Source organism: Dacryopinax primogenitus (assembly GCF_000292625.1).
Source record: "Dacryopinax primogenitus strain DJM-731 SS1 chromosome Unknown DACRYscaffold_6, whole genome shotgun sequence".
Classification (NCBI taxonomy): domain Eukaryota; kingdom Fungi; phylum Basidiomycota; class Dacrymycetes; order Dacrymycetales; family Dacrymycetaceae; genus Dacryopinax; species Dacryopinax primogenitus.
The window spans coordinates 342,246-366,702 of NW_024467203.1; the positions used below are offsets into that span (position 1 = coordinate 342,246).

At 52.9% G+C, this 24,457-nt stretch overlaps 9 protein-coding genes across 9 annotated transcripts; 2 read left to right on the forward strand and 7 right to left on the reverse strand.

The window, feature by feature from the left end:
- Positions 1–3,189: 3,189 nt before the first annotated feature.
- DACRYDRAFT_115312 (alpha/beta-hydrolase) lies at positions 3,190–5,454 on the reverse strand. The gene is made up of 12 exons (XM_040769978.1): positions 5,039–5,454; positions 4,883–4,980; positions 4,748–4,836; positions 4,683–4,689; positions 4,531–4,636; positions 4,324–4,483; positions 4,043–4,273; positions 3,829–3,995; positions 3,722–3,780; positions 3,617–3,669; positions 3,415–3,561; positions 3,190–3,368 (listed from the first exon to the last, which is right to left on the reverse strand). Exons 1-12 carry the CDS (start codon positions 5,386–5,388, stop codon positions 3,288–3,290), a joined length of 1,548 nt encoding a protein of 515 aa, XP_040629931.1. The 5' UTR covers positions 5,389–5,454; the 3' UTR covers positions 3,190–3,287.
- A 495-nt stretch (positions 5,455–5,949) lies between these two features.
- On the reverse strand, positions 5,950–7,472 carry DACRYDRAFT_106216 (MFS general substrate transporter; the record flags this gene model as incomplete). The annotated part of the gene is made up of 3 exons (XM_040768224.1): positions 5,950–6,705; positions 6,758–7,037; positions 7,087–7,472. The coding sequence occupies 3 exons, from the start codon at positions 7,470–7,472 to the stop codon at positions 5,950–5,952; spliced, it is 1,422 nt and encodes a 473-aa protein (XP_040629932.1).
- A 278-nt stretch (positions 7,473–7,750) lies between these two features.
- Positions 7,751–8,559, reverse strand: DACRYDRAFT_106217 (uncharacterized protein; the record flags this gene model as incomplete). The annotated part of the gene is made up of 4 exons (XM_040768225.1): positions 7,751–7,774; positions 7,820–7,926; positions 8,001–8,113; positions 8,228–8,559. The coding sequence occupies 4 exons, from the start codon at positions 8,557–8,559 to the stop codon at positions 7,751–7,753; spliced, it is 576 nt and encodes a 191-aa protein (XP_040629933.1).
- Positions 8,560–9,351: 792 nt separating this feature from the next.
- On the forward strand, positions 9,352–11,397 carry DACRYDRAFT_77883 (RIO1-domain-containing protein; the record flags this gene model as incomplete). The annotated part of the gene is made up of 5 exons (XM_040776293.1): positions 9,352–9,608; positions 9,657–10,096; positions 10,153–10,577; positions 10,632–10,967; positions 11,049–11,397. The coding sequence occupies exons 1-5, from the start codon at positions 9,368–9,370 to the stop codon at positions 11,395–11,397; spliced, it is 1,791 nt and encodes a 596-aa protein (XP_040629934.1). The 5' UTR covers positions 9,352–9,367.
- DACRYDRAFT_77887 (dihydroxy-acid and 6-phosphogluconate dehydratase) lies at positions 11,388–13,919 on the reverse strand. The gene is made up of 11 exons (XM_040776294.1): positions 13,754–13,919; positions 13,625–13,701; positions 13,556–13,570; positions 13,256–13,509; positions 13,002–13,204; positions 12,756–12,950; positions 12,513–12,702; positions 12,291–12,465; positions 12,041–12,234; positions 11,898–11,991; positions 11,388–11,849 (listed from the first exon to the last, which is right to left on the reverse strand). The coding sequence occupies exons 1-11, from the start codon at positions 13,904–13,906 to the stop codon at positions 11,597–11,599; spliced, it is 1,803 nt and encodes a 600-aa protein (XP_040629935.1). The 5' UTR covers positions 13,907–13,919; the 3' UTR covers positions 11,388–11,596.
- Positions 13,920–15,345: 1,426 nt separating this feature from the next.
- DACRYDRAFT_21387 (uncharacterized protein) lies at positions 15,346–16,062 on the reverse strand. The gene has a single exon (XM_040772373.1). The coding sequence runs from the start codon at positions 15,811–15,813 to the stop codon at positions 15,643–15,645; it is 171 nt and encodes a 56-aa protein (XP_040629936.1). The 5' UTR covers positions 15,814–16,062; the 3' UTR covers positions 15,346–15,642.
- Positions 16,063–16,121: 59 nt separating this feature from the next.
- Positions 16,122–17,878, forward strand: DACRYDRAFT_21389 (uncharacterized protein). The gene is made up of 5 exons (XM_040772374.1): positions 16,122–16,767; positions 16,828–16,929; positions 17,050–17,560; positions 17,627–17,761; positions 17,811–17,878. The coding sequence occupies exons 1-3, from the start codon at positions 16,323–16,325 to the stop codon at positions 17,397–17,399; spliced, it is 897 nt and encodes a 298-aa protein (XP_040629937.1). The 5' UTR covers positions 16,122–16,322; the 3' UTR covers positions 17,400–17,560; positions 17,627–17,761; positions 17,811–17,878.
- A 2,277-nt stretch (positions 17,879–20,155) lies between these two features.
- On the reverse strand, positions 20,156–22,324 carry DACRYDRAFT_21390 (chorismate mutase). Its single transcript, XM_040772375.1, has 6 exons — positions 22,196–22,324; positions 22,033–22,145; positions 21,849–21,980; positions 21,484–21,795; positions 21,116–21,435; positions 20,156–21,065 (listed from the first exon to the last, which is right to left on the reverse strand). The coding sequence occupies exons 2-6, from the start codon at positions 22,121–22,123 to the stop codon at positions 20,988–20,990; spliced, it is 933 nt and encodes a 310-aa protein (XP_040629938.1). The 5' UTR covers positions 22,124–22,145; positions 22,196–22,324; the 3' UTR covers positions 20,156–20,987.
- A 604-nt stretch (positions 22,325–22,928) lies between these two features.
- Positions 22,929–24,360, reverse strand: DACRYDRAFT_21391 (V-type ATPase). Its single transcript, XM_040772376.1, has 8 exons — positions 24,249–24,360; positions 24,169–24,196; positions 24,107–24,119; positions 23,949–24,054; positions 23,858–23,897; positions 23,628–23,806; positions 23,483–23,554; positions 22,929–23,430 (listed from the first exon to the last, which is right to left on the reverse strand). Exons 1-8 carry the CDS (start codon positions 24,300–24,302, stop codon positions 23,422–23,424), a joined length of 501 nt encoding a protein of 166 aa, XP_040629939.1. The 5' UTR covers positions 24,303–24,360; the 3' UTR covers positions 22,929–23,421.
- Between the last annotated feature and the right edge of the window lie 97 nt (positions 24,361–24,457).

Here is a 24,457-nt window from a genome sequence, read left to right on the forward strand (position 1 = left end):
GGTTCTTGTTAGGGCAACACAGGCTGACTAAGTCTGCTCACCTAAGAGTGCCAAGAGTCTAAGCAGGCAACAAGGAAGTGGAGTAGACCTGATGACTAAGACCTATCTACAGTATAGGTACCTGTGGATGATCCTAAGAGACCAAGTCTGAAGAGACAGTCCCCAGGCAGAGTAGGCCTTATATTTATACCTCTGTGGTGGAACCTGCTAGAACATCTTGCTTACTCAGCCTAGTCAGGTGATCAGGTCATATGACCAAGGATGAGGTCATATGAGGTCATGCACAGCCATGCACAGCAGGTCACCTGACCATCCAATCCTTCCAGCAGGTTCCAGCACATGCCAAGGTATACCAGCTATTTCCATGTCATAAAGGCTTAGTCATGTCTCTTGACCAAGCAATGAGCTGGTGCCCTGACAGTTCTTGACAATTTCACACCATTTTGGATTTGCAGTGAGCATCAAGAAGATGTCAGGGCATCCAGCCCAGCAAACAATTGCCATGGAGTCCTGGTATAGCTGGTACATAAAGCAACCACTGGAGACAAAGGAGGAAGGCAGAATAACACACCTGCCAACTTGGGAAAGCTCACATGTGTGGTCATTATTTGCGACTGCATCTGCTAAGCCATTGTACACTTCTGCTCAGATTGTTCTTTGGTTAAATTAATCCAACGCAGGCGTGCTTGATCCACACAGGCCCAGGCATCGACAATGAACTGCTGGAATAGCCTTCCACAGTGGAAAAGGTGGAATGCCCATGGAAGGTTGCAGAAATGAAGGTGGTTGCAATAATACTCCATTTCTGTGACCTTTGTTCCTTGGGACATTCCCTGGACTTCTGCATCATCTTCTTGCTCATCTTCCAGCCCATCTTGCTCGCCCTGATTGTGCTGTACAGCCTGCCCAACCTTTGGTATAGCCCAATGCCATCCATATTCACCATTTGGGAATGCCAGCACATAATGCAATGGCATATATGCAGGGTTGCCAGTGCTCATATTGTGAGCTGTCCATCTGTGCAGTTATGTAGCACAAAGTCCCTTTGCTCATTTGTGAGTGTATTAGGGAGGACAACAGTAACTTCTTCCACAGTTGGCAAGTTATAGTGGCATTGGTCTTGCTTTGGGTCAAAATGCAGGCATACTTCCACCACTTCATTGGGTCTTCCAGCCTCTATATTGTGCCTCTCCTGTTCCTTCAGAACCTCAAATGCATGCTGAAATCGCTCTGCATAAAAGTGTTTCTCTTGCAGAACCTCACCCAACTCCCACAGGATTTGTGACCTAAGATTTGTGTTGTGTCATGCATGTTCTATGTTGGCCACCTGTGGGTCCAGAAAGTATAGCTGATTGTATGCTGGGTGTGTCTCTCCAACTGGGTGAGCTGGTCCATAGCAATGTCCTCCTTGTATAGAAAAAGACTGTATACCTTGTGCTTGTGGAATCACATCACTTCTAGTTGTGGCAAGTGAAACAAAAGAGAGTGCATGATTATACTGCTGGATATTCTCTTTGAAGTGCCTTGCATGTTCACCATCAGAGGCCATCAGTCTGGCTAGCTCTGGTGGCACTGGCAAGAAATCAGGGAGCTGTATTTGACCACATAGACAGCATTTTGTGAATATTGGCTCTGCAATGGTTGAGTGTCCTGTTCGTTCTTTAATGAAGTGTAAAGCAAGACAGAAGGCACAGGACCTATCCATCCTGCCTAGGTAAATCACTTTGTGGTGATTGTGAGCAGCCTTTTCTGCATACTGCTGCACTTCATGTGGTTGCCATGCACAGGGGACTTGTGATGCTTGTATTGCATTTTGTGCCTCCAGTTCTCTTTGCTGCCTTTGTTCTTCCTCAATTACTTCATTCTGCCCTTGCTCATTTTGCCCTCCAAGTCACAGATCATTTCCTTCTTGATGTGGTAGCTGGAGCTCTTCCAGCTGTGGTTCCACAAAGTCTAGATGACCAAAATGCATTCCAAAATCATTATCCCTGTGGGCTTGCTGTGAGGCAGATTGATTTTGATGCTTCTGAGAAGCCCTTTCAGCAAGACATTGCTGATGAGATAATGTTTGCATAGGAGGAATGAGTGATGATATAGGGACTGCATTGACAGTAGCAAGATTTGTGGTAGCAGGTCCAAATGGCCTTTGAAGTAATGGGTCAGGTCTCTGGTGCTCCAAGTTAGCACTCTGATGGCCAAATACTGGCTGTGGAATGGGGCTGCACTCATAGGGCAAGCAGGCAAGGTGTTCACTTGGTGATGTCAAGTTTTGTTCACATCTTGCATAGTCTTCACTTCTCTGTGAAGAGCAGGGTGTTGTAGGCTCTGACCTACACCAATTAAGTTCCCTTTCAGCATACCCTGCAATCCCCTTTGAATCCTGATTCACTTACATGATAATACACTTTGTGTAACAGTTCATGTTTTTGTTTGTTTTGTTCAATAAGTGTGTCTTGTGTTCTATAGTCAAATAAAATACCAATTAATTTCTGAGGGTCAACCAACATTCAACAATTACACACTTTATTTTTCCACAGTGGCAGCAGTAACAACGTGAATAATTAATTATTCATGTTGTATGGGTCCGGATACTATCAATTATTGCTTTGCTTCCTTCTTCCCCACATAGTAGGAAACAGACCCTGGGAGTGACACCCCTATCCATTCACCCTATGGGTGTGATGTTTTTGTGAATCTATTTGCGCGCCTCCGGAAGTGTGTCACAATTTTCGTTTCAATTTTTTGTACATTTTTTGTACACTTTTGTGTAGTCAGAAAATTATTAATAAATTTTATAACCTTGCGATTAGAAAGTGTACAAATGTGAGCTAGGGTCCAAAATCCGCGTCGCATTTTTGAGGGTCTTACCCGGGCTCTTACAATCAAGTGTAAATGCCACGTGCGCTTGTCTACACCGCCACGGGGGGGTCGCTATTAATTATTAGATTTGGATGGACGAACGGGGTGTTGTTGTGGCTTGCAGCGGGGTTTGGAGGCGAGTTGAGCCAGCCGATGTGCCCGAACTTGGTTGTGAGTGATTATGCTTCTACTTCTGCTTCTGCTGGAGGACACGGGACGAGCAAGAGGGAGACAGTCAGGTGGATGGGGAGGAGGTACCAAGTCGAGATGATGAACATCAAGATGTATTCCGCATATAGGTATCGAACGAAATCTGAATCCTTTATCTATCCATTCCATATTGGTGGAACGGTATTGTACATCCAGCTGTGAAATGTCCCAAAGCCCGGGCTAGAACAGAGCGAACAGGTACCTCTTCTCCCTAGAATCTACTCCACTTCAACAAACGCCTTGTTCTCAATCCAATGTTCGACGATACTCTTCACAAGGGCCGGTTGGTTCTTCTCAACCTGCATCCATTCAGCGCGCACTTCATACACAGACCAAGGAGTTTACCAGATGGCCAGCTTCCTTAACAAGGATATAAGTGAAGTTTCCCGCTCCTGGCCCTACGGCTCGGACGGTAGCGACGTCCTCTGTCGGCCAGGGCACGTCGGGTGTGTTGAGGAACCGTTCTTGGAAAGGTGATTTCAGGAGTTTGAGCTGACAGAGGTCTGACTGAGTTCCCACAGGGAAAAAGTGCGGAATCCGGACGTACGAAAGCTATGATCCCTGGCCAGGCACAGTTCGCGTCTCTGTACCCCACATAATCTGAGGAGACAGCTCAGCTCTCACTCCCGCGGAGCCACACAAGGATACATACGAAGTACACGAATCCCGTCTTCCAGCAAGGGGATATACAGCAGCTGAGCACGCTGTACTCTGTCACACGAGTCAGCCACATCATACTCGAGGATCGTCCCAACGCACAAGTCGCCCTCCGCCCAGAATTCCCGGAACACCGTCTCCGACAATGCCTGATACGAGACGTGCTTAGGGATTCCCAGCTCTTCCCGTGTTTTAGTGCTGTTCAAGAACTCTTCGAGCCATGGGAATTCTGGATAACACCGGCCAATGTCGTCCGTGTTACCGCCACACTAGCCCTCGTCAGACCAGAGCAATTTACACGCAAGAGCGTACTCACGTAAAGTCGCACATCCTGGAGATCCCACCCGTGCGTGTCGCCTGAATTGATAGGCGCACATGTAACTTCCGCCTGGTTCCGGTTCGCAGCTGTAGAGTTCGAGAGCGCGTAGGATATAGCGTCTAAGCATCCGGGGAGCTGTTCGTAAAACTCTGCACACTGGGTGGCGTTGTAGATGCTGGTGTAGTAACATCGTTGCTGCAAGAGCCAGCGGTAATGCATCTCGAAGTCCTGTTGGAAGGCCGATGAGTTGCAAGGGGGGGGGGATTGTGAGGACTCACGGAGAGTGGGTTGCTGATCATTAGCGAGTCGAGGTTGATGTGCTTCGCTCCTGGCTGACCGCGGCCTGCTGCAACTTTCTTGTTTTCTTCATGTATGACATGGGCAATGTGAGGGACATATATGCCGCCATACGATCCACTGGAAACGACGAATTTGTTCCTGAGCGAGATCAGCGCGAGTTCTTGTAAGAAGGCGGGAATAATCACGGTCTGAGATTGGGGTAGAGCCTGAAGAACTTTTGCAGGAAGTCATACACGTCGTAGGCAGCGCTGCGGCTGTTGTTCACCCCTGCGCCGTAAGAGAACCCAACACCTAGTCTACGGTCAACAGCTTTCCGAGGTACAACCTGATAACACACCTATAGGCTATCGAACCACCGTGAATCAGGTTATGGATCTTCATTCCCAAAAGAATCATGCTCACATGATCCAGTGCAAGCAGGTTATAATGTTCCGACCACGGCACGGGGTTAGCCTTCGTCGTCCCATTAGGTGCGACAAGGCAGTGCGATTCTCCGCATTGTCAGTAGAACATTATGATCAGCCAAGCGGGACATACGACCAAACAGCGGGTTGGCGAGTCCTGTCGTACCGGGACCGCCACCTATTGTAAGTATGACAGGTGCATTCTGTGCATCGTTCTGCGCTTCGAACAGCCTGCAAGGACATAACGTCAGGTTGGCAGCTCAGGAGTGGTGGATGCATACGGCAATACCAGAAGAAAGATCGCCGTTGATTATCGGGCTTATCGTCATCCAGCGCGATATAGCCTGCATATCCGAGCGCAGAGCGATCCTCGTTCGTGCAGATCTTTGTTGTGCGAACGGCTGAGTAGAATTCCGCCGGCTCCGGTGTTGCAGGAGTAGGCAAAATATCAGTACGTTGTCGCCAGAGAGAGAGCCTCCATAGTTGCATCAGCGAGAATATGAAAGCAGCAGTGAGAACAAGTTTCAGAATCTTGCGCTCTTGCCGTTTGCGGTAGCCATTGCTCGGAATCCCTTCGACAAACGTAGTAGCGGGCAGTAAGTGCGCCTTCTCCCTGAGAGGAGATCGAAATGGGCGCATGACGGACTGACAGCTCACTCTAATACGAATACGAATGACAGCCGCCTATATAGTTCTATGACGAAGCTACGGCGCAGTTTGCCAGGCTGTCTCCTTGACAGAAGGAGAAGACTCGTAGACCATGAACATGTGCAGTCGAGTCCTCGTCGTTGACCTCGCACTGCCTTACTTAGATAATTGAGAACAAGACTGAAGAGCGACGCGTCAACGTCAACGTGTGCACGGCCCAACTTCATTGCACCTGCATAATGGCCAACTCGTTCTCATATACATGCACTAGGCTACCATTCTCTCAGTCATGAATACTTGTATGTAACTGTTTAAGCCTCATGGAATGGGATTACCAGCGGACAAGTGCAGGCAGCCTGCTTTAGAAAGATCGACAGGCCTCACAAACTTCGATTCCATTTCCGATACATATGCCTCTACATCTCATAAACTAATACAATCTATGGATATCTCCAACAATGAACCTGGGTATCTCCATGAAATTCCTAAGGTATATTCACTTTTATGCAACTCTCCTCCATCTTGATTGCTTTGGATGCTCGACCTCCGCGGTCACGCGCCCTCCTCCCTCGGTTTCGTATTCAAGAACACCGCCAATATACCAAGATCATACACCGCTTTCATCCCTCCAGCAACGACAAAGCTAAGCCACAAATGCCCCGTCTCGCTCAGGCGTCCCGAGATCCAAGGCCCCGCAGCCTGAGCAAGCGTCCGCGCGACATTGACGATCCCCAACACGCCTGTGCGTTCTTCTTTCAGCACTACTTGGGCTGTGAACGCTGTCCGCGGCGCGCGGTCCATGGAGGATGTCGAGGAGCGGAGGATGATGCATGCTGCTGCTATGTAGAGGTTCGAGCTTGCAGGAGTGAGGGAGAGGAAGATCGCCGAAGGCAGGTGGGTGTACACCATCGTCCGCACCAAACCGATCTGCTTGGCGATCGCCACAGCGACGAGGTTCGAGATCCCGGAAACGACGGATGTGATGCTGAATATCATGCCTAGGACGGATGTTGCGAGCCCGAACTTTTGGTAGAAGAAGTAGACGACGAAGGACTGGGGGACGAGTCCGCCCCCGAGGCTGTCCAGCGCGAAGAGGAGGGAGAGCTTCCAGACGATGGAGCGGGATTCGGGGGACAACGTCGGGAAGAGGCTGGTAAAACGGGAGAACAGACTCAGAGGCTTAGGATGCTTGAGCTTTGACGGCGTGGGAGGGAGCGGCGTTTCTGCCTCTGGTGTGTCCGGTAGCTCCAGACCGTCTTCTTCCTGCAAAGGGATCTCATCCTCTTCCACAGGCCTATAATCCTCTTTCTGTTCGGACGATCAGTCGACTTCTCAAATCCAGAAACACCGAAAGACACACCTTCTCGACCTCACACCCCTCACTCATCCCCAGCGTCAACAGCAGCTTCCCAGCCGCACAACCCGCATACACCCAGAACACAGCCCTGTACGCCCCTAGCTCACCCCACTCCGCCCGGATAAGACGCTCCGTTGCCCACCCTATCGAGGCCTGCCCAGCTGCGGCAGAGAGGAAACCCAGCATGCCGGAGATGGCGAATATGTCGGCTCGGAGTGGGGAAGGTGTGATTTGCGCTTGGATAGATTCTTCGATCGCGCGGAATGGGCCTATCTCGTTTCCGCTAAATATTTGGTCAGCTTGCGCCGTCACTCCAGGCCGAGGGAGCGCACCTGGGGCTGATAACCCCGACTATAGCGGCGAGGAGGAGCACTGCGTAGCTGCTGCTCAAGGCGAATACCACCCCGCTGACAAGCATCAGCCCTGCCCCCGCCATGAGGATATTCCTCCTCCCCAGCCTATCCGCCACGAGCGTCAACAGCAAGCTAACGAGGACGTCTCCCAGCAGGGTAAGGGTCATAAACGCGCCTAGTTGGGTGTCCGAGAGCCCCAAAGAGGAGAAAAGGAGCGCAAGGACGAGCGTGGAGCTGCCGTAGGCGTACATTCGCAGCATGCGTTGGAGTAGGATGAGAAGGCCGTCATGGGAGAGAGTGAGGAGCGCTTCGAGCCCGATGGAGAAGAGGGCTCGGACGAGGGGGGAAGGGGGTGAGGAAGTCATCTTCCTGTTCTGTTGGCAGTGTTGGGTAGAATGCTGATGCACCAAGGTATACGAATGCACCGTTTGTGCGCAGTGACAGACAAGACTGGATCATTAATATTCATTTGTTGTACCTGTCATAGTCCACCTCGGAATAAAGGGCGGAACACACTTTCGGCTCTTCGGCATCAGCGCCGATCCAATAGCGAAGCACGCGACCTAAATAGCCCATTCATTTAGACCAGGTGTGCTGGAAATGTTGTTCTCTGCTTGGCTCTACAGTAATGTACAAATAATGGTCAACGAGAGTCGTCTCCTGTCTGCTATAACCATGTAAGGCACAACTTCGCTCAGCGTCTCCCACGAACCATCCCCGGGCGGGACATCTGCGCTTTGGCCAAAAGCCTATCATAATCCTTCACGCACTGCATGCCCCTGCTAGTGTGAACGACCCCGAACCCAGTCCTGCACGAGCCTATACAACAACGAACGGTGACTATCAGCAACTATTGCTAGGAAGAGAAGGGAAGGGATAGGGGAGAGACGTACTGATAAGACAGTTCCCGGCTTGACAGGAGACATCGAGCGCGCCTTCGAGGGCTGTACAGTCTGTGCCTGGGGCGTAGCCGAACTCGTCTGGTAGCGAGCAGCCGCCACATGCTCTGTCATGCCATCAGCCTCGAGTCCGATGAAGATGAAGATGAAGATGTCGGCGTAGACGAGGATGCGGATGTGGGCGTGGGTGTGGGTAGGAGGAAGAGCAAACGCGTACGCACTCGAGGTTCGTCATCGGGTCTATACAGAACCTGCCTTTCCCATCCAGGCCGGGACAGGACATTTCCCCCAACTCGAAGCAGGCGTCCTTCTTCAACGTATGCGGATGAGCAGGCCACTCAGACTCGCCATCGTCCGTGTACTCCTCCCCGTCCGCATCCCCATCCGCCTCCGAATCCTCGGGTTGTATGCCCGGGTTGGGGTTACGCGCAGGAGGGCGGGAGAAGGATGATGGGGAGAAGTATTCCTGTGCGGAGGGGCCGTCGTACGCCCCTCTTGCGGAGCACTCGCTCGCCCCAGGCCAGGAGGACGTCCCCTCGGGACAAGGGTACATCTCCGAAAAAGCGCACATATGATTCTCCGGGCATGGTTCGCATCTGCCGTTCACACACAGAGAGGCAGGATATATGCGGAACACTCGTTGGTTAGTGGGATGTGGGGTGGGAAGGGGGAGAGGGAACGCACCCGGAGTTGTTGAAGTATTGACCGGAGGGACAGGTGATCGTTGGCTGCTTTGCGTGTCGGCGGAGGGAGCGGGCGGCTTTGCCGTGTGTGGCGGAGACGAGGGGCAGGAGAGTGATGAGTAGGATGAGAAGGGATTGCATGTTGATTAGTATGTTGCGTTGGTTGGTGGTTGTTGGGTATTTGATGGGGGTCGTATTATCTTAGTTAGGATGTTAAGGTAGTGAAGTGATTGTAAAGTGGCTGATGGGGCAGTACTCAATAATGGTGGTAGATGCTAGTGAAGGTGAAGGTTGACTGAGTGTGAGTATGTAGGCCATAGGTCAAGTGCGCATAAAGTTCAGATCAGCATGTCTTGTAGTGAATCGACAGTTACTAGTAGGACAAGGTTCACAGCATTCCAGGCGATTTGAATAGTTTATTCCCATTCATGTGTTCGTATGTCAGAACCTCTATTTGTAACATTGTTCTGAGTATTCGTTGACAGTTCAGTTCGTATACAAGAAGGTAGTAAGAAAATAATAATATTCTTGTTAGTAACGTGGATACCATCAAGTTGCGGTCACATGGTAGCACGTGAAAACAAATTACGGCAGTACCCTAGTCAACTTTTTTTTCACTTCCTGCCTATATCAGCAACCCTCACCTCACCACCCTCACCCACCTCTCCTCTATAGCCAATGTCAGACTATGCCCACCCCGTCGACGGTCAATTCTCCGACGCAGAACTAGAACACGATGTTCTCCTCCAGTCCTCAGCTCGAGTAGCAGGGGAAGCATACGTCGACCAGCAGCCGGAGGACCTAGAATGGTCCGACGACTACCTGGAAGAGGAGGAGGACGAAGTGTGGGAGGAAGGAGAGTACGGGGATGGGGGGATGGACGCGGTCAATGACGAAGATTGGGAGGCGGCGCAGAGAGGTGTGTCCTCACTCTGCTTTGCAGACAGTGTTCGTTAATGCCAGGCAGACTTTACGAAACAATACAACCGGCTGCGACAGCATGTAGCCGTCCGAACCGGTCATGCACAAGGTCAACAATCTTCTACTCAGCAATCATCTGTCGCTCCCCTCCCAGCTGTCAACCTCCCCCGCCTTGCGAACAAGTCCACCGCACCCGCCACCGCCTCCGCCTCCCAGTCCACGTCCCGCATATCAGCACAAGACCAACTAGCGCTGCTCACTGCCAAGTACGCATCACGCCTCTCACTCCTCGAGTTGCCCTACAGCACCGGTATGGGATCCAGCGTGAACCGGAAGGGCGCAGCTGATCGGGCGAACCTGAAGGACAAAGCGGACCGGGCGACGAGTGAGCAGGTCCTGGATCCCAGGACGAGGCTCATCTTGTTTAAGATGATTGGTCGGGGGCTGGTGGGGGAAGTTAACGGGTGTATCAGCACGGGCAAGGAGGTACGTTCTTCTTTGCTGAATGCTTCCTGCTCAGAAGATCATGATGGTGCATTCAGGCCAACGTCTACCACGCGCTAACCCCCTCGCACCCGCCCACCCACCTCGCACTAAAGATCTACAAAACCTCTATCCTAGTATTCAAAGACCGGGACCGATACGTCACAGGCGAGCACCGATTCCGGCACGGGTACAGCCGACGCAACCCGAGGAAGATGGTCCGTCTCTGGGCGGAGAAGGAGACGCGGAACCTGAAGCGGTTGTGGACCGCCGGTGTGAGGTGTCCGGAGCCGATAGAGGTGAGGGAGAACGTGCTCGTCCTCGGGTTCTTGGGGCAGGAAGGGTGGGCGAGCCCGAGATTGAAGGACGCGAGTTTGCCGGAGGGGAGCGTGCAGGAGTTGTATGAGGAACTGGTGGTTGCTATGCGGAGGATGTACCAGACTTGTAGGCTCGTACACGCCGATCTGAGCGAGTATAACATCCTGTGCGTACCCCCCACACTCCGTACTCTCATGCCCACGCTCACCTAGGTTCGCAGGTATCATAACTCCCACCTGTACATAATCGACGTCTCCCAATCGGTGGAACACGACCACCCGCACGCGTTCGATTTCCTCAGACAGGATATCAAGAATGTCGAAGAGTATTTTGCGAGGCTGGGGGGGAGGACGCTAGGATTGAGGAGGACGTTCGAGTTTGTGACCCGGGATTGGGTGGGGTCTCTTGCTAGGGAGGGGGAGGGGGTTGGGGAGGAAGCGGAGGGGGAGGAGAGACTGGGGCAGGTGATGCGGGAGTGGGTTGAGCGACCGCTGGAGGTGGACGGGCAAGGGAACGTTATCCCTGCTAATGGAGCGCTCCCACCCGCTCTGCCAGCGTCGAACGGCACCTCACACCCTCCTGTCTCAGCACTAGCCCAAAGCGCAAGCGACCCCCCAGCCCCAGCCGAACCCGAGAGGCATAACGACGACGCTATCTTCCTGCGGTCCTATATCCCGCGCACGCTGAACGAAGTCTATGACGCGGAACGGGATGTGGACCGGCTCCAGCGAGGAGAGGGGAGGGAGTTGATCTATGGGGAGATTACGGGTGTTGTGAGTGTTAATGAAGGACGGAAGGGGCGGGATGGGAGTGGGGATGGGGATGGGTCTCCCGGAGCTGAAGAAGGGGATGAGAGCGAGAGTGGGAGTGGGAGTGAGGAGGAGGATGAGGGTGAGGAGGGGTTCAAGGAGAAAGGCCCGCGTGGGAAGCGGCATGAGGATCGCGAGGCCAAAAAAGTACTTAGCCCAATCCCGTTATTGACCTAGCAGGCTGATCTGTTTCTCTCAGGAACGGAAAAAGGCTGTCAAAGAAGAGGCCCGTGAGAGGAGGAAGCATAAGCTGCCCAAAGCGGAAAAGAAGAAGCGAGTCAAGGCGACCAAGCATTGATTGGTTACCCCGCATCTATACCCACATGACGGCACATGTACCTGTATGTCTAGAACCTCATTAATCTGCCCCTGGTTCCTATGCGTCAGTCACACAGCCGTGTGCAGCATCGGACACCGTTTTGATGTATTTGTACAACGTCCCCTGGGACACTTTGTACGGCGGAGGAGACCAAGCTTTTCTCCGCTCCTCCAGTTCCGCCTCGGCAACGTCCATGTCGATCGTGTTCTTCACTGCATCGATCGTGATCACGTCGCCGTCTTTTACGAGGGCGATGGGCCCGCCGACCTGGGCCTCGGGCACGACGTGGCCGACTACGAAACCGTGAGAGCTGCGTGCGGTTGAGTCTAATGCTATCTGTAGCTAAAAGTAGACTCACCCTCCGCTGAAACGCCCATCTGTCAAACATGCTACATCGTGGCCCAACCCAGCACCCATGATCAGACTCGTAGGCTTGAGCATTTCCGGCATTCCTGAGCGATCTTCAGCCTACACTATGTGCACCCCAGCTGTCCTGCTCACCTGGACCACCCTTCGGGCCAAGATACCGCAATACAACAACTGTCTTCTCGCCCTTCTTGATCGAGCCCGATTCAACAGCATGAACGAACTCGTCCTCGTTATCAAAGACACGCGCCTTGCCGACAAAGCGGAGCCCTTCCTTGCCTGTGATCTTAGCTACTGCCGTACCAGGTGCCAGGTTTCCCTTGAGGATGCTGTATAGAGTTGCAAGGGTTAGACGAGCCAAAATGCCGTGAGAAATCGAACGGACCGGATATGACCGCTGCTCTTGATGGGCTTTTCTAGCGGCTTTAGGACATCTTGGGTTTCCGATAATTCACCATATTTGGTAGTCCACCGATCTAAGTTTTCTCCGAGTGTCTTTCCAGTAATAGTCATGTTGTTTCCATCGATCAAGTTGTGCTTCAGCAGGTATGCAAGGACCTCTGCAAGAACATCAACACACGGCTTCCAAGATGAAGAGCCTCCGTACTTGGAATACCGCCAATTTTGAACACGTCATTGAAGACGTACTTGCCGCTCGGCTTGAGGTCTGCGATGAAAGGAATCCTATCTGATACAGACTGGAAGTCATCGGGAGTGAGGGTGATGCCGACCGATCGGGCGATGGCAATAAGGTGGAGGACAACATTTGTTGAGCCACCCAAGATCATCGTTAAAACCTATATGGTGTCTGTGAGCGTGACACTCCCTGGACACCGGGCAATGGACGGACCATGGCGTTCTCGAACGCGGATCGCGTCATGATATCACGAGGCAGGATGTTGTTCTCCAACATGTTCAGCATCACTTCTCCTGCGCTGTCACACTCTGCAAACTTCTCCGGAGACACAGCTGGGAACGAGGAGTCTCCAGGAATAGTCATGCCCATAGCCTCTGCTGCACTTGCCATCGTATTGGCGGTGTACATCTACAACGCCTTATCAGCGACGAAGGTCGCATCAGTGTTGACGATGCTCACTCCTCCGCAAGCGCCCGGGCCTGGGCAAGAGTACCTGACAGTATCACGACGGGTCTTCTCGGCTTCGTCCGTCTGACCATCTTGCAGGTACTGGCCAAATGATTGGAAGGCAGACACTATGTCCAGCTGGGGCTGGCCGGCACAGGATCCAGGCTGGATAGTTCCACCGTAAAGCATGAATCCGGGCCGGTTAAGGCGACCCACTGGTTCTCTCGTTCAGCAGGCATGCATGAAGAGTGAGATATAAGACGCACGAGCCATCAGCACACCAGGCATGTTCTTGTCGCACCCAGGGATGACAATCATTCCATCCAGCCAGTGACCACCGGCTGCAGTCTCGACCTGGTCTGCGATCAAATCGCGTGATTGCAGCGAGTATGACATCCCAGATGTCCCCATGCTGATACCGTCGCTGACACCAACAGTGCCGAACTGATAGCCGATAATGCCAGACTTCATCAAGGACTGCTTGACATGTTGCCCGAGACCTAAGATATGGCGATTACATCTTGGGAAGGATGAGCGAGGTACAGCAATGTAGAGCGATCACTGACGGATTTCCTTCATACCTAGGCATTCGATGTCAGTTGGGGGTTGAGCAATAACAACAGGTGCCTGCGTACCAAACACTAGCCACGCCAACCATAGGTCTGTTTAAATCCTCCTCGCTCTCAACGCCCTCCGTCGCATACAACATAGCCTAACCGAAGGTCTCAACAATTAGGTTCTCCGTGTCGTTCCAATTGGCGCACCTGGCTTGCGCCTTGGTCCTTTGGCTGAGTGACATTGCGGCTGTATCGATTAAGTCCTTGAGGTTGGCTTGCATAACTCTTCTTCAGCAGTCGCTCAGTAGCAGCAAGTCGTTGGGCTCTCGCTCTGAGTGCGATTTTGTGAGCGCTGTACATGTCGTCCAAATTTTGACGACAAGGTGAAGTGAATTGTTCGTCCCTTAGATTCACGTCGCGCGTCTCTTTTTCCTCCGGTCGAGTCACGTTATTCCCGTTGGTCAAAAAACAGCGTCGACAAGAATTGACCCAGTAGACGCAGCGCCCGTCATTACAAAATATGCTGTTGTACTAATATATAGTTCTTGGTTTGCGGGCGGGACCGACAGTCCAGGAGAACTCGACGCGTCCGCAGAGATAACTCCAGTCAGGGTGCCTAGATTCTGAGAGCTTCTGATAGCTTCTGATGTGCCCACGTCCTCATGTGCAGGCCCCCAACTTAGCCGCACAGTTCATCATTACCCAGAGGAATGTTGGTATGGTCGGCGATATATTGATTGTGCTCCTTCGCAACAAAAAGGCATTCCAAAAAGGGGTAAAACCGGCACCGGTTGAAAAGAAGCGAAGAAGCACCATTCGGAGTCACGTGCTGTGAGTCTTGTGTAATTTTTCTCTGCTATGGTCGGATGCCTTACCAAATTTTGGGACACCCTTACGAGTGCATTACATGTGTGCCAGAGTCTATCAGGTCCCTGAGAGTGTTGCCAAGCCTGGACACAGATGGCAGCGAACGCCACCTGCCCAATCAAATATGGGCTGACCTCCGGTACCGATGTTTGAACAATTCCTGATTGTGGGAAGTCACTAAAATCGAGATAATCTACTGATTATCTCTAAAGAAGCCGGGTCCTCGTGCCACTTCGGGTTAACTTAAAGGGAGATTATCTGAGAGGATGACATACTCTATGGGCTAGTCCTTAAGTAAGTGGGGGCAGAGATCCGTCTTCTGTACAAATATGGCTGTTTCAAGGTTTTTAGGCCCTGGTCCGAGGAGCCGTTTCACTTTAGGTGGAAACAATTTTACGGCACGTACAATTTGTGGCAGTGATCCCCTAGGCCTACTGTTTAGGAAACTCGATCTATTGATCTTACCTTCTTTTCCCATTGGCAGGCGCCAATCCTGCTTCTGGACTTAGATCTCTACGAGTATTAGCTCGCATCCCGCCTAGAGGGGTACAGATTGAACCTAAAATGATCACTGGACAATCATATTTCGAACCAGTCACAAAGTGGCTTCAGACGTAATCCATATCACTCGTGTTTCTAAAAGCGGGGCTTGGTGTAAACAGCCCTTCAGTCAGGTTTAAACACCGGTTGCCACGCGGATAGACCCATTTAAGCGCCCTAGGAATTAGCAGTGTCATCTGACATCTTCGCCCATGGATTTGTTTGTGTGTGGCGGAATGGATAAGGGGCAGAATAGAATCATAGGTTTCGGAAGCGGTCTTCGGCGTCCTCGGCACCACTAGAAAGGGAATCGAAAGAGGGACTTAGGAGTGGAGAATTTGATTCCGGGTGGGAACGGCGATGAAATTCGAGACAGTGACAAGCCAAGTCTGAAGGGCGTGGCCATCGGAGCATGTGGTCGCAGACAGATCCGTCGGTAGATCCGCAGATATGGAGGGGAGGAAGATTGTTTGACTGGATGCGCGGAAGGTGGAGGAACAAAATGCGGTCGGGTGTACGCATTCTGACATCTTCTCAGAAGGCGGCGTTCTGAATTGGTGCGGCGAGGATGTGGCGACACCGGTGCAAGCATCCCAAAAGCCTCCGGGTAGCCGGAGAAGGCGAGACAAGAGGTAATTAAACCTTTTGATCAGTCCTGCAGTTTGAAGTAGCACCAAGAGGGTAGAAAATCAGCCAGTCATCGCCACGCAAGCCTTCTTTTCCCACGCGGGCCGGGCGCAAAGGAATGCCAGCTTGGAAGTTACAACCAGGTCGTCGGAGTCGATTTCATTCCCATCGACAAAGAGAGTTAGAGTCAGGCGCTTGCCACCAGCCCAGATGATGATGTAAGTGATGGACATAATGTGAAATTCGTCAGAGTCGGGGTCATGCAGACGAGCCGAATCAACCGAGAAGAGTGAAATGCGTGTGGTTGGGGCCTGGCGTCCAAGGCTCAGGGCCTGTGGGCAGTGGCCGTAGCTTCGCTAAATGTGGGGGCGCGATGAGGATACAAACAAGCGAACGGTCGCTTTTCTGCCTCCTCCTTTGCCCGCCTCCTTCGTTTCGTTTCCTCCGCTTGTCCCGTCCATCTTCTCGGTCCCTTCCGTGGCCAGTGTACCACTCACTCCTGCTGGTCCCGTCGTCCCGTCTCTGTGTCCGTCCTTTCTGTTCTTTCAGTTCAGTTTTGGTCCCTCCTGACATTCCCCCGCGTCGCGCCCCGCAGAACCATATACGCGACGCCCGCGACGAGCACGAGGAAGCAGCCGCGAGGCGCACGACCCAGACGACGCGACACGAACATCAACACCGAAACAGATACGAGTGACGAGCGCCTGGCCTGATCGACGGCGGTTGAACAACAACGGAGAACATGGCTTCTTTCCCAAATACGGATGACACCACGGCTTATGATCCTTCCGGGTTGACCTACCCGGCCGGTGAGGAGGAGGATGGAGGAAGCGCTGGTGGAGCCGCGCAGGGAGTAGCGGCGAGTACGTCGCCCGTTGACGGTCGTCGTGATTTGCGCGCAGACGCGCCGCCCCCAGCACCACCGACGCATTATCCCGTACACCCGCTTTTCCAGCCACCGCCAGGTTACGGGCCACCGTATGGCGATCCCAATATGCGCCGCATGCCTGGCTACCCCGCTGACGGGAGGGAGCTCCCTCCCCCGGGACTCATGGCCATGTACTCTGGCTATCCCCCGACAATGCATGGATGGGCACCGCTGGACATGTACGGGAGACCAGGGGGAATGCCACCGCCGGATTATCGCGCAGCTGACCCCAGGTTGGTGCGGATGCCTGGAAGCTCTGGTCAGTTAATCTGAGGCATTCAGTAATATAGGAGATATTGACTCACCTTTCGTGTGGCAGGCAAGATGCGCGACAGTTTGGGTATTTCGGGAGATGAAGGGCCCGAAAAGGAAGGAAAGAGGCCGCAAAAGAAGACTGAGGTTGCGTGCAATTTCTGCCGGAGTGCGTTTATCATGTCATTTCGCTGTACCCCCCACTCATCGTGTGCATGACATTCCTTGTATCGTTGCCTGCGTGTGTTGCGGCCGTTTCGACCTTCAACCACCTGCATTCGACACCCAGCCCGCAAGCTGAAGTGTGATGGTATCCGCCCTCAGTGCGGCCAATGTTCGCAGCGTGACCAATCGTGCCTCTTCCAGGTGGGTCCTCCGAACCGCCGCGGTCCCGGAAAGAAGAATCGCCTCGGTTCGTCCATGCCGGATTCCCCCCATGGTCCGGGCCCTGTGAGCCCCAGGCAGCGCGCGAGCAAGAGGAAGGGAACGATGGAAACGATGATCCTGGACCTTGGAGACCCAGTGCCTTTGAGGAGGGATATGCCCCCCGTTCCGCCTGGAGCGATGATGGGTGTTATAGGTCCCCCGCCTGGATATATGCCCTACCCCGGACCGCCCCCGCCGGGACCACCTCAGTAGGTGCGGTTCGGGGGCAGGGAGGGGCAACCACCTACTACGCCTTGCCTTAATGGCGAGACAGGCAGGGCGGCTGCCCACTACAAACTGGATCAATGGGAATGTTGGATGTCAAGCAAAGTCTTAAGAAGTTCGACGATGCTGTTCGGAGATTGAAGAAGCTGGAATTTTAAGGCCGAAGAAAATTATCAACAAATATGTTTGGTTAAAGGGCACTGTGGAATTACCTGTTGTGCTGTAATGGACTCGTGGTCGTTGGGCGCTCCTTTCGGAATATACCTCTTTTGGAATACAGGTGTAAAGGTGCTGTTGTTTATTTTCTCCTTGTCTCTTGCTGTCTTGCCTTCGATTCGTTCTCGTTCCCCCTTCGTTCCTGGTGAACACCGTCCTTGTCTTTCTAAATGATGTACTCACCATCTCTCCTCATCTTGCAAACACTATTAAAGTGAAAGTCCGAACTATGCTTATTAGCTCCTCTCCTATTTTGCCTCTTTTCAAATGTTGTCTTTCCTAACTGAGTTGTTGATTTCCTTTTATTTCACTCTGAACCAGTAATTCTGTTAGCAAATGCTATAGGGGGGAATGAAGACGTACGTAATAATGATGGCTTACTTCCCCTATTACCTTGCCCTTGACCAGTCATTAGTACTAAATAGAGTGTGGACTAGTAAGGGACGCGGTGCTTCAGTTGGTCCAAGTGGCGTAACCCCCGTTGCCAGGGAATGCCTTCTTTGCACGCGTTCATTGATTCCTCTGCCGGCAGGCGACCCGCAAGAGGGCACACGGCGACGACGAAGAAGCGGACAACGGTCTTGTTTTTTCCCTCGACGTCCTTGGGCAGGCCTACGTCGTCACCAGACAGCAGCACAACTCTCTCTTCCCTGTTCTGATCACTGCCTTTGCGATTGACTCTTGTTGCTACTGCTGCTCGAGAGAAGCGACAATTCCCCAGTGCACTGCTTATACCCCTATCATCACATCAATTAACTCATCAACACGTACATCTGAACGTTCTCTACCTATAACCACCATCTAACATCTAACCATGCCCTCCTTTTGTACGCTGTTCTCGTCCGCATCCCTTCACTCACTAATTGGCGATGCTAGTTTCTCTCGCCAGACGCAAGCCTCGGCCTACCGTCACAGAAACTCAATCAACCGCCTCACTCCCCAACCTCGACCCCTCTGAGCCCGGACTAGGTTCATGGCCCGAATCACTAATCGATCCTACTACGCTCGGCTCTCCGCCGGACGACGCCGAGTTCGGTTCCGCACAGACGACGCCCACCAAAGCTGGAGCTACAAAGTCGGCTTTCGCAATCCAGGGGAACACCATATCCTTCCACCGGCCGTTCCGCGGGCCACCTCCAAGCTCGTTCCAGTCAGGTATCAACGGTTCTATCTCTGTACCGCTGACCCTCTCCCTCGACAAGACGCGTTCGGTGTCTGATCAAGGACCGGCCGTACCCAGCACCCCAACACACAAACGCCCTCGCGCGCCTGTGCAGACGTTCAACCTCCTCGTCGCTGGTGCTAGAGGGAGCGGGAAGACGAGCTTGCTCAACCTGCTTCTCCTGACTAGCCGAGTACCACCCGGCGTGGGTGCACCGCAGAAGCTCAAGGAGCAGCCAACGCAAGAAATCACAGAACAGAGCCTGGAGGTACAGCAGGGTCTGAGGAGGTATATGCTCAGCGTTGTCGACACACCTGGATTGGAGATTACACCAGGCCGAGAGCTCGAGTTCGACAGGGCTGTGCAGGATCTGGTGCGGTACCAGGAGAAGAGGATGGGAGAGGCATTGGTGATGGAGAGCAAGGTGGTGAGGGAGATGGTCGCGGATAAGCTGGTGCATCTGTGAGTACCTCATCCTTGCGGTCTTCCCGCAGGACGCCTCTTTCAGAGGTTAAGATGGATTCTGATCGCACAAAAGGTGCATATACGTCGTCGACCCCGCTTCTGTGATCCCCCGACCTTCGTCCAATGACTCAAATATCCCCTCCTCAGAAGCCGTACTCCACATGCATCCCTCCGACATCCTCGCCATCCGCCGCCTCTCCGCACGCTACCACGTTCTCCCCCTCATCAGCAAAGCCGATACGCTGACGGACCGCCAACTGGGGAGGATCAAACAGGCTGTCAAGAGGGACGTGGGTGACCTCGCCGAGCAGGGCCGTGCCGCTTGGGGCATATTCGATTTTCACGGTGCGGAAGAGGAACCGCACGCGAACGGGCACGGGACCGAGAACGGCAACGGCAATGGCAATTCCAAGAGGCATAGTCATGTTACTATGGCCTCTGTCGCTGCCTCTACTACCTACGATGATTCCTCTTCCGAAGAAGATGAGCAGCCCAAAGACGGGAAAACGACGCCCAAACCCCGGCACAGGGTGATTCACATCCGCCCTACTTCAGCGCTACGCAAAGTGCCCAAGTTGAGACGCGCACGCTCCCTCTCCCGCGCACGGCCCAGTGCAGACAGCAGCGACTCCGATACGCCTACGATGAGCACGCCGGCGGACCAGAAACGCGAGCTTGGGGGCTTGTTGCCGTGGGGCATCGTCGCTCCTGAAGAAGAAGAGGAGGATGAGAACAAGGAGGGAAAGAGGTGGGTGAGGAGGTTTAGGTGGGGAGTCATCGATGTGATGAATAAGGAACACTGTGATTTTTGGGCACTACGCCAAGCCGTCCTCGTCGTGTACTTCAAAGTGCGTTTTTTCTCTTTACTTCCTACACCCTGCTCGAGGTGATCCTATATAGACTGGGTGCTTACGGTGGTTCTGCAGGTTCTCAGAAACGATACCCGCCGAGTGCTGTACGAGAAGTTCCGGACAGAAAAGCTGCTCGCGAGACGGGCTACCCGCGCTAGTACGTCCTGTTTTGCTTCATATATGCATCGGTAATGATCAAGATACAGTGACCGAGGACGAGCGTAAGAAGATTTATGGTCTATAATCCACGGCGACTGGCGCGCCCTGCTGCCCAGGCTCAAGCTCAGCTCGAGTCCTACTGTGAAAGGCAATCCTGGTTTATTTGTTGGTTCATTTTGGATACGCTTCTTGTCTCTTCATTTCCTTGGTTCCCTCCTGGTCCTATCTCATTTCCCTCAAATTGGTTCACGCGTCTGACCACCTGCGCCCAACGTTCCTTATACCACCCCAACGCCCAGAGCACGCAATGCACAAACAAAAGGCCTTTCCGCCATCTCTTAATTCCTATTCATCTCCCCGTCTCTCCGTCTCCCCGTCTCCCCGTCTCAAGCCTCTCGCCCCTGCGGGCAGATACACCTCTCTTTGATATCCTGTTATCTTTCCCGTTTCACGCTTTTTGTGGTGTCCTTAGAACACGTGGAAAGTCGAGCCTATTAATGGCTCTGGCGCGATTTCTGATGAATACCTCCCTCCAGTTTATGTCATGTACTTCTTCGGAAGATCTGTACAATAGGTGGTGGGCAATGCCCCCCGTAGGTGTATATACAAGTGTAGTTATCCCGTTTATTGAGTGTTGCGTACGCAGCACTCAAGGGACCGACCCCAAGCGATGACCGAGGGTGACAAAGACGGTGAACAGATAAAGGACACATGAGAAAGACGCTATTTCGCTGGCTGGGACATGAATGCCTCGATCTCTTTCTCAGAAAGGCCATCCAGCCGCTGGAGAAGGTAATCCACCTGTGTACTCGATCAGCTTTCCCTTCAAGCGAGGGCTTCCAGAAGCGTACCTCGACCTCTTTCGTAAGCGGGATCAGCCAGCTTTCGTAGATCTCAACGACGACATCGGCATCGATTTTCGCTTTGGCCTTCTCGTTCTCCGCGTGTCCATTCGTCCCATTCACACCATTCTTCCCATTCACCAACGGTTCCCCGTCCGGGCCGATCTCCTGCCCGTACAGGCTCGCTTTCTTCCTCAGCCGGTGGAGAAGAGCACGCTCCACCTCGGGCTTGGTGATCAGGTCCTCTAGGGCCTGGCGATTGCCCGCCTGGATGTGGGGGATGAAAGCGCTCGGCTTGGAGCGGAATTTGGATTCGGAGACGAATTTCCCTGCGAGGGGTGAGGGTGTGCAGGAAGAAAGAGGGGATGAAGACGCACCATAATGCACTCGTTTGCTTATCGCCTGAAGAACGCTCACGTCCACAGTCGCGGCGCTCCCCCAGTTCCCGTCATCTTCCCATTCAGCAGCGCCTTGCACCCCCTCGGCACGCTTCTTAGCCGCCAGAGCCTGCGTCGCGTTCGCGGTGATGCGGGGGAGGATGAAGTGGATATAGAAATTGAGGATAGTGGGGTTGACGTTGACGGTGTTGGGGTGGAAGATGGTGGGGAATTGGAGAGGGGGGAGCAAGGGGGCAGGGAGGTTCGACGTGAAGGGGTATTCGTCGGGGGAGGTGTAGCGGCGTGCTTTGGCTGGAATCAAGCCGCGTAAGTCGGATAACACGATGTGGAGGGGCAGAGCATACCATGGAAGCTCTCGATCTCGGCCAAGAACCACTCCAGCCAACTCCCTTGAAATCCGAGCTCCTTGAGTTGCGCGACTGCACCCTTCTGGTAGATGGTGGGATTGAGCGCGAATTGCCCTCTCTCGATCAGCGCTGCCGAATACCGGTCAAAAGATGCACAATTGCTGCAATAAAACGGACACACAGAAGATGATCGTCTCCTCTAGTCGAATCAACGTTCCCCGAATCGTCTCAAGACTGAGGGGGTCCGCGCTGAGCAAGTTAGTCTGTGCCATCGTGGGCAGGTATGAGAGAATTCTATCAGAGGTAAATGTGGTGGCCAGTTTGAAAGAGGAAGGAGCGAACTTTTCGTGTTTTGACCAACGGAGACGAGGGGATGATTTATACTGTGCAATGCGGGGTCGCCGCCAGGTGTGTCGGCGTTGATTCGGCGTTTGAGATGACCGAGGCTGGTCAGGTAATAAGCAAAAGTATTTTAAAAAACACGGGATCAGGCAGGGTTAATAAAAAGAAGACGGAGGGGGAAGTGACTCACCCACGTGAACACACCGGAATGTCACGTAAGCGGGTCCAGTTGGACTGCCATAAATGGAAAAAAACCTCGTTCCATGCCCGATCGGTTTTCTCTTCTGCTCCACGGGGCCTGTAAGCATCACTACTTCAGCCGGCTGGATTTCGATGATAATGTGTAATCACTACTCACTCCCCCCGCTATTGATTGAATCTCAATTGCTGTTCTGGCCTCGTTGCTAAAAATCGCACACTCCATCCTGCACTTCATTCTTTAACCATGGTATTCGAACCATTCGGACTTGAACGCCGCATTCGACAATATTAATGATCTGTTCAAATTGGATGGGTTAACCGAGGCATTACACGATACGTTTCGGCCCAAACGCGTGTCAGGATCTTACAACGCGCTTCTCGCCGACGCTCCACAGGGGATGTATTAATGCGTTGCTGCCGACTCAATATCGTACAAATACTTTGAGACGAAGCAGGGAAAGCTGGTCCGAAGGCTCTTTACTGTACGTCGCCGTGCACATCGGCCGGGATGTCCGACTTGGACATGAGGGTGCGAGCTCATGCGACGAAAGCCGATGGGGAAGGAAGAAAGGAAGCTCAACGACTGCCCTAAGTGGATGCTCTGAGGCATTCTACTCCACCTTCTGCTCGACGCATACATGAGGTATGAATTACCTCTTTCGGAAGGGATGGACTTGGGGGTTGTACACACGGTTGGGGCGTGCACCTTGACGTTTGGATGAGCACATCGCGACGTGGGGGGAGGTCGGTTAAGTATGTCCCACTCAGCAGGGTCGGACAAGGCCCCTTCCGCCTCATTCGGGATATCACTTGCTGTTGACACATAGTCTGCTTTCCTCAGCACAAAAGTGAATGACGAGCGCTCACAGGACATCAGATGATGCTTAATGGTTCGGAATGTATTGTATCTCCCTGCCTACATTCTGGCCTCTGCTTCGCACAATGGCGAAGAGCAAGGCCTGATTTTCGAGAGCGAGGATTGCGGCAAGTCTTGAACCTGGTGAGTTCCGGTCCGCTTGGAGTCAATTCAGCCGCACTGCGTTGAGCTTAGTGGGATACAGAGGAAGGAAGTGAGGGAAGAAACATACGACACCGGCAGTGCCGTTGGTTGCGTTGGTGTTCATGATGAGCGCGACGATGAGACCGTACAACCCCAGCACCTATATGCCACATGAGCACCATTCCGCTCGTCTTGCGATTCTTGAAAACATCATTGGGCAATTCCAAACGCACCTCAGCGAAGATAAGAATCAGGATCATGCCCACGAAAAGCCTTGGCTGCTGAGCCGTGCCGCGCACACCGGCATCACCAACAATACCGACTGCGAAGCCAGCGGCGAGTCCAGCGAGTCCGACGGAGAGACCGGCGCCGAGTTGCACGAAGCCGGTGTAGAGCGGCATGGTTGCCGTTACTGGACATCGCTGTTAGTCCTAAAACATGCATATGACGAAGATCAACGTACAAGATCCAGAGATAAGCACGGCCACGACGAGACCATAGATCTGTTCCAACAGTCATGATCTTCCGAATCACAAGAGGAGGAAGGAGCGCACAGCAATGATACCAGCCATGATAACGGGTACGACACACTTCATCATGAGGTCGGGCCGGAGAACGGACATTGCGCTGATACCGACACCTGACTTGGCTGTGCCGTAGCTAGTTCATCTCATGTCAGCACAACCCCTTCATACTCCAGACTATGACGGACCTAGCGCCAAGGCCTGTAAACTGCGTCAGCGTATAGTGAGGAAAGAATGGTAGCAGACAAACAGGTGAAGACGATTGCGCTTGTGCATCCCTAAAACGAGGATGAGTTCTGCTATTTCGAATGTAGAGTTAAAATGACATACGAGAGCACCAAAGAAGGGAGCGTATACGGGACAGTATTCTGTGAGCCCGACCATGTTTGGTTATTGAATGAAGAGGAGGGAGTGGAAGGACGTTGCTCTGTGCACAGTGAGGAAGACGTTCAGTCAGTGAAGTGCGTGTGAGAAGAAAGGGTGGCGTTGAAGAGGGAAATGCATCCGCCAGGGATTCGCGTCATGGATTGACAGGAGAG